We start from the raw sequence: 12,627 nt of genomic DNA, 5'->3' as shown, positions 1-12,627 counted from the left end.
AGGAAGAGCAAGAGACAGAGAGGGAGGGAGGGAGGGAGAGAGAGAGAGAGAGAGAGAGAGAGAGAGAAAGAGAGAGAGAAAGAAAGAGAGAAAGGAGGCAGATGATATTGTTACATGTACATTGTTGCATGACTTTCAGAAGATTGGTCCTGATTTTGTGTCTGTGTGAGTCTAAAGGGTCAACAGGGTTTTGGATGTTTTACAGTGAGAATAAATTTCTTTTCTGAGCAGTGTCCCTATCTGCTGAACGGAAAGTGCAGAAAAATCTGGAAGCTCGTGGAGACATAAAGATATTCTTTAAGTACTGTGCAGACAGACAATCCAGTACAGAGCTTCTACACAGTTTTTAGCTGATTTTAGGAACCTCAATGGTGTCAAAACACAGTTGTCTGTCTCATCCCTCTGGTGTCCAGGAAGACTCACCTTCTGGGAGATTTCAAAAGCCCATGGTGTGCCTGATCTGAGCCTTAGCTTAGTGTCAGATTTAAATGGCCTAGTGCCCAGGCTCATTATCAGCCTAATTAACCACACTAATTAGCTGATAATAAAGAGAAAATAGGGGCCACAGTGTGTTTGGCTAATGGTCATAGATGCCTGGTTTCTCTAGTGCAGCAGCTGTCTGGGGAAAGATCAGAGGACACAAATGTAGTAGAGAGTGATTTCAATCGCACCCAAAATAGAACATGTATTTAAGATGCACTAATACGTGACACATTCTCTGTATTGATCACAATCTTAAACAACAATCAGTGTCCTCTCTAAGTGCATGAGTTCAGTTGATGTATTTCAATGTGAGTTTTAAATCTTTAATTAAATGTTCAGTGTCACAAATTCACAGTCTAGGAACAAAGGGCATATTGGCCTAAAAAGCATAATCACTACATGGTGCTCAACAAAAGGTCACAGAATAAATTTCTATTTTAATATTTCGTGGAAGCTTTCGCAATATAGCCTATAATAAAATTTAGTATATCTCATATTCCTCACTCACATAATTTAGATTTTTGTTAACTCTCAGGTTAGGCATATTGATCACTGTCTTCAGTTACTGCTCATAGTCTAGGAATAATGTTACTCCTGCAGGGAATGATATCTCAGTACTTATTCAAAGAAATTGGAAAGGCAAAAAATGACTTGTAATCAGAACGAAATTTTGTCCCTGTGAGTTATGAAGTCATCCACAAACAGTGGTAGTATAGGACAGTTGCAAAGAGCCATGAAATTAAATGAAAATGTATATTCTACCAAATATCATGAAAAACAGTTGCTTTATCTCACTCTCTATTTGCAAAAGAACATCTGTCCTAATTAATGCACTTTTACTTATTTGAGCTTTCATTCAAAGTAAATGAGCATCAATGCTTTTAAAGGGTTGGTTGCTTAGGTTGAGTCTTTCTTTCATTCCTTTTTTTTCTGTTCTTAATTATGCCTTGCTGGTAACAGTTTTTCTTACATTTGCAGGAGTCACCACCTTTTGCTTTCTGCCAGCTGTGTCTGCACTTTCAGCTTTTGTCGTGCAGCATTGCCAACTATTTTGCTGCTTGCTCCATTTTGTCATGATCATTACCCAACCTAGCAGTTTTTATCTTCCTTCATTTTCCAGTCTGGATACAGCATGTTGTATGCATGAGTTGAGTCCAGAATATGTCCAATTATGTTTAAGTAAGGAACCTCATATGAAATTATTTAACTTTTATTTACTATCAGCCAGTGTATGTTTTTTCTCACACAGGCCATGAGCAAATACTGAACTATCTCATTAGTGGCTCGGAAAAACAAGCTTGAAAGCTTTTTAATTATGCTATTGTTGATGAATGTTACTGTACGTATTAGATGAAGGCTGCTTTACTTGGCTAAAAGCCTCTGGCAGAAAATAAAGTGAGTACTTGGAAACTCTGAGAGTGAAAAATAGGGAGAATGTTGTTGGAGGATGACAGTCACCATATTTTGGCAAAAATCATCTCATATCTAAAAGTGATATTGATTTACACGTTGTGTAATGTGTACCAGAGGGTATTGTTCTTTTCTTTTCTTTCACCATGCAACCTCGATAAGAAAACAGCATGTTCTAAATTGAAAACTGTTGATTAATTTATCAATTTAGCTTTAATGTTTACTGTTTTTAGTTTTGCCTTAAATGACTAGTCTAGTCTAAACTAGTCTTAAACACTGCTTTACGTTCTCCTGCTTCTGTTAATTATGTCCTGTGTTAAACCGTGCTGGATTACACCAGGAGCCAGCACAAGATCAACCAACCCAGAATTTAACGTTTTTTAATTGCAATGCCTAAAACTATGCATTTTTAGCAACATGCTTATTTATTTTGGCTGTAGGGTGATATAATACTATATTTGTCTTTGCTTACAAACACAAACAATATTTTAGTCCTGGTTATGTAATGATTTATGAGAATGTTTTGCTGACGGTGGCAAAGACGGAATGAAATGGTGGTATTGATTCTTGTTAGACACAGGTGGCTGCTGAGGCAGTGTGTCTGCCTGACACCACGCTGTTAGTCGTCCTTGTGCTATGTCTGTCAGCTTCGTGGCATCCAGCAAGATTCATTGTCTTCCCTCGGCCTGAAACAAAGGCTGTGATTAACTGGTATGTTCCTCCTCTGTTGATTTGCTGCATGTGTTTAATAGGCCTCATAGAAGACACATAGACCATTAAGCACTGCAGTGCCATAAAAGCTCCAAAATGAGGTCCCACTGCTGACTAACTTACAGGAACTAAACCCTGCTCTGTTTCTCCATTCCATGAGGCTATATATGGGTGACTGGAACATTACTACTCAGGTCACTATAGGCATTTTCACAGGTATCTTCACTTATTGTTTCTCAGGCAAAACACAACCGTGGTCAAGTATAATTACAAGAACGTTTTCGTTATAATTACATGAAGTTTTTGAATATTATCTGTAGAGCTCGAGCAACAATAAAAATAAATTAAATTAAGTCTTTTTGCTGAAATTATTTTGTCAAACAGACACAAAACTGCACAGAATTGATCTGAATGTAATAGCAAAAAAGAAAAATCATATTCCCAGAATTTTATTTTTTCTGGTTTGGAAAAGAAAAAACTTTCTTGAAATAAAAACCTGAAAAACTGTTAGCATGGTTTTAGTCTATAGGGCATTACTTGTAAAACTTCATTACTTGTAAAAAGTCAGGCTGAAGAAGCTGCTTGGATAAGTAGCAAAACTTTTTTAACCAAGAACAAAGAAGTCCAGTTGACAGGATTCAATCTTTGGATAACCAAGCCTGAATGGCTGTGAATCCTCACCGACATATGTGTAATATATTTTTTACTAATTGCCATTGTATATACAAAATTTATGCTGACCTCTTAAAATGTTGTGCACTGTTACACATTGAACCAGCAGCAGTTAAATTAAGCTCCACGTGCTGCTTCACCACTTATGCTTCTGCAATAACATTGAAATGATACACTACAATATGTAATAAAGTGCACTGCTCTGAGTACACGTAGGTGAAGATTCTCAGTCATGCAGGCTTGGTTATACGAAAATGGAATCATGTCAATTGGATTTCTTTCTTCTTTGCACTGAATACACTGATTCTTCATTTGATCATGTAAAAGTTTGTTCTATGTACAAGTAACAAGGTTTGATGTTTGAAACAGAATTACTCCCACTGAAAAATACTGATTTGATTGCTTCTAAGTCTATTTTTATCTTATTAAATCATCAAATCGACGTGACATAATTAGTCTCTTTGGTCAGTGAAAGGCAAACAAGTTCTTCTGGGTGAGGTTTTTTTACTCTCCAGCTCTACCTCAGGTTGTAGCAGACAGCTCTGTGGCAGGTCTAATCCTCCTTATCTAAATGGCATCCACCTCTATCACAGCAGCAATGGGGACAATCGACCTTTCTTTATCAGCAGTATGCAGTTTGTTCACTAATCCAGCTGCCCCCTCTTCTGTCAGAGCCCCGCATCAGACTCTCCGATATTACCTCATCTCGCTGTGCTTTGTCACTGTCTCAACTAACTAGCATTTATTTTATAAATGCCTGGTTCCGGGAAAATATAATAAGTTGGTGGGAAACATTGCTGCACTTAAAAAGGACAAAGGGTCCATGTTTTCAACAGACCACCACACTCGCACACACAGAGCCCACAGAGTAGACGCATACCTTGGCTCTGAGTGATTTTCCTTTACCTTCTTCTATTCCCACTGTGACAATGGCCACTCTGCCAGAGAGGAGTCAAGAGAGACCTTTCATTTCAGATAGAAAAGCAGAGATAGCTGCAAGCAGCGGACCATGTGGTAATACTAAGTTTTCTTTTCAAAACATCACAAAGTGTGGTTTGTATAACCACAAACGCTAGTTTCCCAGGAAAATTGCTCAACTACAGATTAGTGTATAAGTAATGTTTTGACAAGCATACCTTTCAAAGGCAAGTAAAACTTTATTTTTATTGCAAATGTCCAGTGAAACCTAAAAACCCGGTTGACTTCCAGTAAAACAATAGCTCAACAATTCCACTTGTTTTTCAAAATTTGATTTGATACAAATCCCTTAACATTTACCAACCACAGATCATGTCATGTCGTCTTGTGTTCATGTCCGCGTGTAATTTAGTTTAATCTCCCAGTTATTTAGATCCATATTTCTGTGAGTGTATTTTCCAATATTGAAACAGTTTGTGAATTGACTGTATCAGATCACTGTATCAGATCAAATCAGACTAGGAAATACACAGAGAGAAATCACCAATAATAATTTTGTGGTCCACAAGAATCTCACATGTCTTTCTGAAATATGCACATATATCCTTTACACTCAAAAATATGTTCCACAGATTGTAATTTCTCTTCATTGATCTTTCTGCAGAATAAACTGCTTAAAGGAGAACATTTTTCTGTTCTCATGTGAAATCAGTTTCATATATTTACAGCTCTCATAGGCCAGGTTTTGAGAAAATAGTTCAGTATGTAACTTACCAAAGTGAGATGTGAACACTCCCAGTGCGCATAAACTGGGAATAAACTTGTTAGTGATGTGTCCAACAGTTGAAACAAAAGCGCATTCTGGGCAAAAGAGAGAGTGAGTAGACATGAGTTCAAGAATTGTAACCAGAGTTTAACCCTAACCCCTTCACCCTAATCCTGGAAAACATATCAAAAGTAAATATTGTTAAAAGTAAATATTTTTATGTAACTTAAAACATGTCTGTCGATGTAAGTCTACGCAACTGGTTTATACAAGATCCTCCAGATTAGGTTCTAACTGTTAAAAAGCTCTCTAACATGCATTTTTCCTTTGTGTATATGTTGGTTAGGTTTGTTTGATATCGTAAACCCATTTGTAACATTTTGCTAATTGATTGGAAGGAAAAGTTGTGTGTATTTTCAAATCATTGTACTACCTTTCTCATGCACACACCTTGGTTTCCTTAAGATTATGATATAAAAGACATTTTGATCTGTCATATTTTGTAACCTGTCAGAAATGTAAGTAATTCTTCTTTTTCCTCTGTTTTTGTTGTTGATGTGTCCGTTATCTGTGCCTAATGAATGATGAAGCGTTCTGGCGGCAGGCAGTAATTACTTGGAGCCCACCAGTGGGGTTGTAATTAGAGAGACAGGGAGCAGTATATGCCTTCATGACTGGCACCGTTTAATGATAATGGGGTGTAACTCTACACTACTGTGGTCAACTAATCATACTGGACTGGCCTGGACAGCTCTCAATGCAAACGAGCCGTGACTGGAATACTGAACAGCATCTCGCCCACACAGTTCCACACCATTCACTCTACGGGTGATCAGGCATATGATTATGGTTGTGACCCTGCAACAATGACATTACTGCCACCACGCATGGACAAGTTTAATGTTCATAAACATCAAGCTACAGCTGCCACTTTTACAAGCAAAGGTTGTCTTTCAAGACTGATACAGCGAGATGAAATCAACTCAGTGGTCCCCTCTGTCAAAATATCTTTAACAAACATCAGTGTATCTGATTAGTTCAATTTATTCTCAAGTTAAGACCTCATACATTCATGTTACTACTGGTTTTATAATTTTGCCCTACTCCTCTTCCAACTGTCTGTTCTGAACTTTATTCCTTCTTCCTACCTAATATGGTTTGGGGAGTATTTTGTCTTCGTTCTCTCTGGAGCTGTAGTGCTGTTTAGGCTCAACTAGGCTTTGAAGGCTTGTGTACTGTGCATCTTCAGCACATCTCGTTCTTTGTTGTGTTTACTAGAGTTTTAGTGTGATGTACATAAAATCTGTTTGCTTTACGTATCAGTCAGACTTAGTTGGGTTCAGTTTTGAGTCAGTGATTTGCGAATAGGAATGAATTTTTACTGATAGTAATATCAGTACATATTCACAGTTTTTAGCAGTGATATTGTTTAGCAGCATATTGCATTAATTTTTTTTAAACAACCCTAGTTTACTGTGCAGATTCACATTCTAATAAAAAATGCAATCAACATATACAATACAGTGCATAGTTATAGAATTAATGAAAAAGACTAACAATATATATATTGAATGTACATTTGAGCAACATTTGAATGCTGTTTGGGTTGGGATGCACAAGGCTGTGGGCTCGAATCCCACCCCACCAGACATGGCCACCCCAGTTTTTGTTGTGGCCTGGTACCTCAATAGGTAGAGAGTAGCAGGATCGGATGCAGAAGTCAGTGAGATCAAATCCCAGCCTAACCACCAGGTGTGTTAGACTCCCTGAGTGAGACACTCGGCACTAGCTCCCCAGTTAAGTTCCTTTTTTCCCCAAAAAACTTGATTAAAAGAACAAATCATTCATCACTTTAGTCTCTGTCTGAATATTTTGTAGCTTCCTCAGGCACTCAGCCCCGAGCTCATTTATTCCCATTCGCATATTCACATTTATTCCCCACAGTGTCTTTAAAAATGTGACATAAATGAGTAGCTCAGTTTTCAAAAGGCTAATGAATCTCCTAAAGCGGCTTGTTTCTTTGAAAACACTGTGGCCCAGAAGTAAAAACTTTTATTCCAATTCAAGAAGGGTTTTTATCTTTTCACTGAAGCAATAAGATAAGACTAATGTACACCTTTGCTCAAATCTTGCATTTATTAAAACTGACGGTGCTGTCATAAAAAAAGCACAAAATCCAAAACATGTTGCATGTACAGAATAGAGCAACACAGTAGATTTTTATGTAGGACAAGATAGACAAGATTACAGATAGATTTGGAAAACCTTTTCTTTCAATTTACACAGCATTAGGGTTCAGGATCTTCCTGCCTCTTGAACTTTGTTACGAATAAATCTGCATCAACTGTCGCTGACTCTGCCCAGCGTCTCTGATGAGTAAACAGCGCCCTCTGTTGCCCATTTTCTTTAGCTGAAATCAAATGTGTGTCTTTCGCTTTAAGAAAACCCCTTGGACAATTGCAAGGCATGACGGGTAGAACTTTCTCAGCCAATCAGATCATTGTTTCTAACGCGTTGTTATGGAGCCGTCGGAGTCGCTGTTTGTTTCACTATAAGCTTGATTTGAAGTTGAAATGTCTTTCAAAATGTCCTCTATAGAGCGACAGGACGTTTTACGGGAGCGTTGCAAGGATTTAATGAACGAGTTGAGGCAGCAGAGAGAGAACCTGGAGTGGCTGAGTGGGTTCGGTGAGAGCCGCAAGAGGGAGAGAGAGGACGAGGCAGAAGACAGACGACAGTCCGCAGACGTTGTGACCCTCACCGACGGAGACCGCGGTCCTGCCAGGGCTGCCCTCGCCAAACCTACCGTCAAATTTGCGGGTAAAGAAATTCTAGGAGCTGAAGACACAAGCCTGGAGATGTGAGCTGAATGATTTAGCTAGCGTTAACGTTACCAAACAAACAATGTGTTTGTACAAGGAGCCACCATTTACAGATTTTAAATATCTGCGCCAAACGGTGTGGGTAGAAATATGTTTTGACCTAACAGTTAACCCGCACACACCACATCATACCGAACACTCTATTTTTAGTTTTCACGTGTGCAAGAGGTTAATAAAGAAGTTCTAAATGATGAAATGTGTTTTTTTTCTCTCCATTAGATACACTTGAGAGACAAACAAGTGTCAGGCGGAGTAGTTCCACATCATCATTTGCTTTCAAAAACAGCACAGGAAATAATCAATATGCAAACACTGACAGACACCCTCGAGTTGAAGACAGACAGAAGGACACAAGGACACTTAGCACAAAGTCCTGTTTAAAAAAACATGTCAACGAACAGGTAGGCAAAGGAAACATGATCTACTCCTCTCTGTAAATATTAATGAAATGTTATACAGTAAAAGTTAACAGGTTGACTACAAGGAATAAATTATCCTAAATTAGCAACAGTCTCCACATTGTAGTTCAGTCTCAGCCATATTTTTGTTTTCAGTTGCCCATTCCCTTACAGTATTGTGTGTATTTAACCTATTACAAAGAAAAATTGTGTAATTCATTTTAGACACTTCCTCCAAAAACTTATATTACATGGCACTTTGTTTTACCAGGGACAGATGAAACTACAAGCCAAACACTGCATATTGTGCTACGTGTGGATCATGTGTAACTTATACTGTTTAAAGGCACATTTGCTAACGATGGTTGAAATGGAAAAAGCAGTTTGCTAATTTTAACATTTGTTTGATTATGTAGACAAAGGTGGCGAGTGGAGTCACAGTTCAGTCTGATGAATGTGAAGAGATACCTGCCTCAGATAGGAATCATTTGCAACCTTTACTTGGATATGACTGGATAGCAGGTATGCGTTATAGAGAATGTGAAGTTGACATAACCCTGAGTTAACTAAATGCTGGCAACATCTTGTAAATATCCCTTTTGCCTTTCTGTTGGTGAGTTTGAGGTCAGTTTTGGCCAGTGCAGCAGCCGTAGTACATCAGGATAAGAGTGCGACCTTGCTTTTTTAAATATTACTGGACTGTGGCGTTTTACCGGATTATGAAAGTTTTAGATTTTTCCAAATACTGTCTCCTGATATTGCAATTTAATTTATCCTGGTTGGGCCCCTTTTGTTCCTCTCAATCTCTTTCCAGGTATATTATCTAGGTCTAGATATATTTTCTATAAAATTTAAACAACTTAGTCCACGGAACACAGGGTCAGTGGTTCAATCCCCGGCCCTGTATATATGTCTATATATGCCTATTCCCCTCCCCTGCTGTGTAGTGCCGGTCCAAGCCCAGTAGAAATTGGAGAGGGTTGCGTCAGGAAGGGCATGCGGTGTAAAAACGGTGCCAAATCAACATGCGGACAATGATCCACTGTGGTGACCCTGAACTCACGGGATAAGCCGAATGGACAAAAAAGAAAAAACCTCAACGCATGCAGAAAACCCATTAACCACTATGGCTGTCACATATAGACAGCATACATCACAAGGTGGCGCTCGTGTCCCCCAACAGTTAAGTTGGTGTGATGTACAGTAACTTCGCATTCTTAACTGGACTGTCTGCCTGTTTTTTATACACAGAATCATCAAATGGAACACTATCAATTGATATGTGTTTTTTCTCCTCAAAGGAATCCTGGATGCTAAGAACTCCTTGACAGAGCGGTCCGATAAGTTCTTCAATGACCTTTGCATGTTTCGAGCACTAAACAAAGACAAGTGTATTCACAGCCCGCAACCCGAGTGAGTGCTTCTCGCTTGACTGCACCTGTGACTGATTATCTGAATCAACTTTACCTGTGATTGATGATGGCTTAATTTTATTATTATTTACTGGCCTTTGTCTATAGATTTTTTGAGGAAAACCTCATAGGGTCGGCACTTATAACAGAAGAGAGCAACCCAGGGGCCAACGAGGACACTCATCAATGTAAAGGGGTCATTTATTCAAACACTACTACTCTCATTTTTCTTTTTATAATAGCTGAAGTAACATTTGTGTTTGTGTGATCAATTTTTGTCTAGGTATATTCTCTTACAGGATTAACAGCAGACTGTTCCCGGTCCCGCTTCAGGCTCAGGGGTGCTGTCCCGTGTGCCAAAAGGACAAATCTTCCCACCCTCACACTATTGCTGATCCTGCCATCATTCGGTAATGATAACATGCATGTTCACTACATTTTCTTATGAATAACAAGCTATGTTTATGTACAGTATTGGAAGCAGCTGAAATTATATGATAGTTATAGGGTCAATGTGTTTTGTTTTTGAAAATTACTATGAGCCAATATTAGATTAGATTAAATGAAATAAGTGATTCAGTAGAGAAATCTCCTCTATTGCCTGAAATTTGCCTCTTGGACGGTCAATTTCATTTAACTGTTTGCTCATAAGAGGTTGTTGTCAAATCGAAAGTTGTTATTACAATCAAGTTTGTATTCTACAGTTTTCAGTTTAAAACAAACTTTTTTCTTATTACTAAGGGTCAGCATCCCTTGCTCCACCCTTATGCCACCTTACAAGTACAAAGCTCATCGGCGATGTAGCTTTGACCCTTCTGATAGTTTGGGCTTACCATCGGTAAGTAAGCGTTCAATTGATGAAGCCCACTGCTGTCGCTTGTAGCTTGTTCATTTTATTGGATCTTTTTGCTCCTTTGCAGCACTGTCTTTCAGGCTGGTTAAACACTGGACAGATCGCCCTGCCCCCATCCAGCACTCTTGATCTGCACAGCAGTCTGAATGTGAAAAGCTGCACATGGTCACAGAACAAGGAAGCAGAGGTGAGACACTGCTGACCTACTTCTGTATTTTAAACTATACAGTCTTGAAAAATTGACTGCAGTGTAATGTTACATTCTTCATATGATGGTTATATTATTTTTCAGGATCTCTTGGTGTCCAGCAATCAGATATCCAACCCCTTCTCAGATGTGTCACGTTTGCCTCGTCACAACTTCCAACACTTTTCTCAGAAAAGAAGACTGGGAAGCACATCTGACCCTGTGTGCTGACAAATCAATGTGTGTATTATCAAGTGATCACTGTGGTTCTTGTGAGCTCTTTGATGATGCCCAAGATGATTTCCCTTTTTATGTTTGTGGGTCCTTTTTTTTTGTCTTTTTATGTTTTGATTTTTAATTTACATGTTGTATGTACATATTCTTGTATCAAGGAAACAAGAGGTGGTTGTTATTGGGAACATTGTTTTGTGTAATGAGAAAAAAATGCCACATGTTTGGTGTTATTTAATTACATGTTTTATATATTCATACATTTTCTGAATTAAAGAATGCTAATTTAATAAAATGTGGGTATTTTACACAACATAGAAGCATATTACTTTTTTTTTTTTTTTCACCATTCAAGTTTGCATATATTTAGACTCCCCATGTGACTGTCAGTCTCGTGGACATGAAGCAAGAAATCATGTCATTACGCCACAGTGGAAAGAGAAGGCATTTAACACTTATGGACTGTTATAAAGGTTACATGACAAAGGTTAAGTTATTTTCTTGGGAACTGTAAGGAAGCCATTTAGAATCATATCTGCTGCTCACACACCAGTTAGTATTTCCCTTTCCAGCTGTTTGCTTTGACTGGCTCCCAATTTCAGGCATAGTTCTGTTTTCAACTTCCTTTCACACTATCTTACTGGTTGATTGTGACATTACAGAAGCAAACAAAGGAGCCAATGTACTGTACAGAAGTTGCAGTTCGCAGGAAACCACAACCTCCCATACTTGATGTCAAGTACTGTAAAAATCCCACCTATGACAGCTATTTTTTCCACTTGTTACATGTTAATGTATTTGAAGAAGTTAGATAGAAAAATTAATCATGGTATGTTCATTTAAATCAATAGAATTCTCTTACTTTTTTGTCACGTTCAACTGGCGTATTTTCTGAATTATTCTTGTGTGCCGAAACTGCAGTACTTTGATGTTAGTGTACACAAATAGCTCGTTCAAAGGAAAAGATGAAATGTGCATTGTTATCTGCAGGCAGATCGCTGATAGCTCGTGGCCACAGAGTAAAGTAAAACATCACATATGGTTTTTCATGATTTATTCATTTTCATGAGACAATTGTTATGACTCAATGTTACTTTTGTGCAACTTTCTGACACATCCTGTAATGGAACACTGAAGACTCACCCTTGATCAGAAAACAATATTTTTTTGAACATTTTTAAATAAATGGTATTTAGTTTATGAATAAGATCAACCTTTTTTTAAATCTCAACCAACTGTATAAAAATTGCAATGTATGATTTTCTTTACACACATTTTTTCTGTATAGGCATACTATTGTTTCCATGGAAGCAAATATTCATATTATATGATTACACAAGGCATTGGCACCCTTATGTAAAATGTCTGCACTGAATTACCATGAAACAAGGATGTAACTAAAAATAAAAATTGGATGAAACATTACAAAACAACCCATCGAATGAGTTTCATTTCCACCGGACATCCTTTATACTGTAGCAGCAAATCCATATTAACACTTAAGAACATTAAGTCACCTCAGCATAATATAATAATGAGATTTTAATAATACAGACAAATAGAATGGACAGCGAGGCTGCTACTGCTATACTTCACTACCAGGGAAGGATGTGGGAGGGGAAACTTTATTGTGAAATGTCAGTGTCTCACACAGGAACAAAAAGTAAAGTGAAGCATGGGGGCATTGAACTGGGCAAGACATCA

At 38.1% G+C, this 12,627-nt stretch overlaps 1 protein-coding gene across 1 annotated transcript; it reads left to right on the top strand.

Annotated features, from left to right (window-relative positions):
• The first annotated feature begins 7,455 nt into the window (after nt 1–7,455).
• miip (migration and invasion inhibitory protein) lies at nt 7,456–12,279 on the top strand. The gene is made up of 9 exons (XM_067505138.1): nt 7,456–7,780; nt 8,062–8,243; nt 8,657–8,762; nt 9,542–9,653; nt 9,761–9,840; nt 9,936–10,062; nt 10,394–10,490; nt 10,573–10,692; nt 10,798–12,279. The coding sequence occupies exons 1-9, from the start codon at nt 7,534–7,536 to the stop codon at nt 10,921–10,923; spliced, it is 1,197 nt and encodes a 398-aa protein (XP_067361239.1). The 5' UTR covers nt 7,456–7,533; the 3' UTR covers nt 10,924–12,279.
• Nucleotides 12,280–12,627: the final 348 nt, after the last annotated feature.

Source organism: Channa argus, chromosome 5, assembly GCF_033026475.1.
Source record: "Channa argus isolate prfri chromosome 5, Channa argus male v1.0, whole genome shotgun sequence".
NCBI lineage: Eukaryota > Metazoa > Chordata > Actinopteri > Anabantiformes > Channidae > Channa > Channa argus.
The sequence above is the reverse complement of the archived record's forward strand: the minus strand, read 5'-3'. Positions and strand labels throughout refer to the sequence as shown.

Coding starts and splice junctions, on each gene's coding strand:
- miip (XM_067505138.1), top strand. CDS start 7,534: ATGTCTTTCAAAATGTCCTCTATAGAGCGACAGGACGTTTTACGGGAG. Junction 8,763..9,541: donor TGGATATGACTGGATAGCAG/GTATGCGTTATA, acceptor TTCTCCTCAAAG/GAATCCTGGATGCTAAGAAC. Junction 10,491..10,572: donor ATAGTTTGGGCTTACCATCG/GTAAGTAAGCGT, acceptor GCTCCTTTGCAG/CACTGTCTTTCAGGCTGGTT.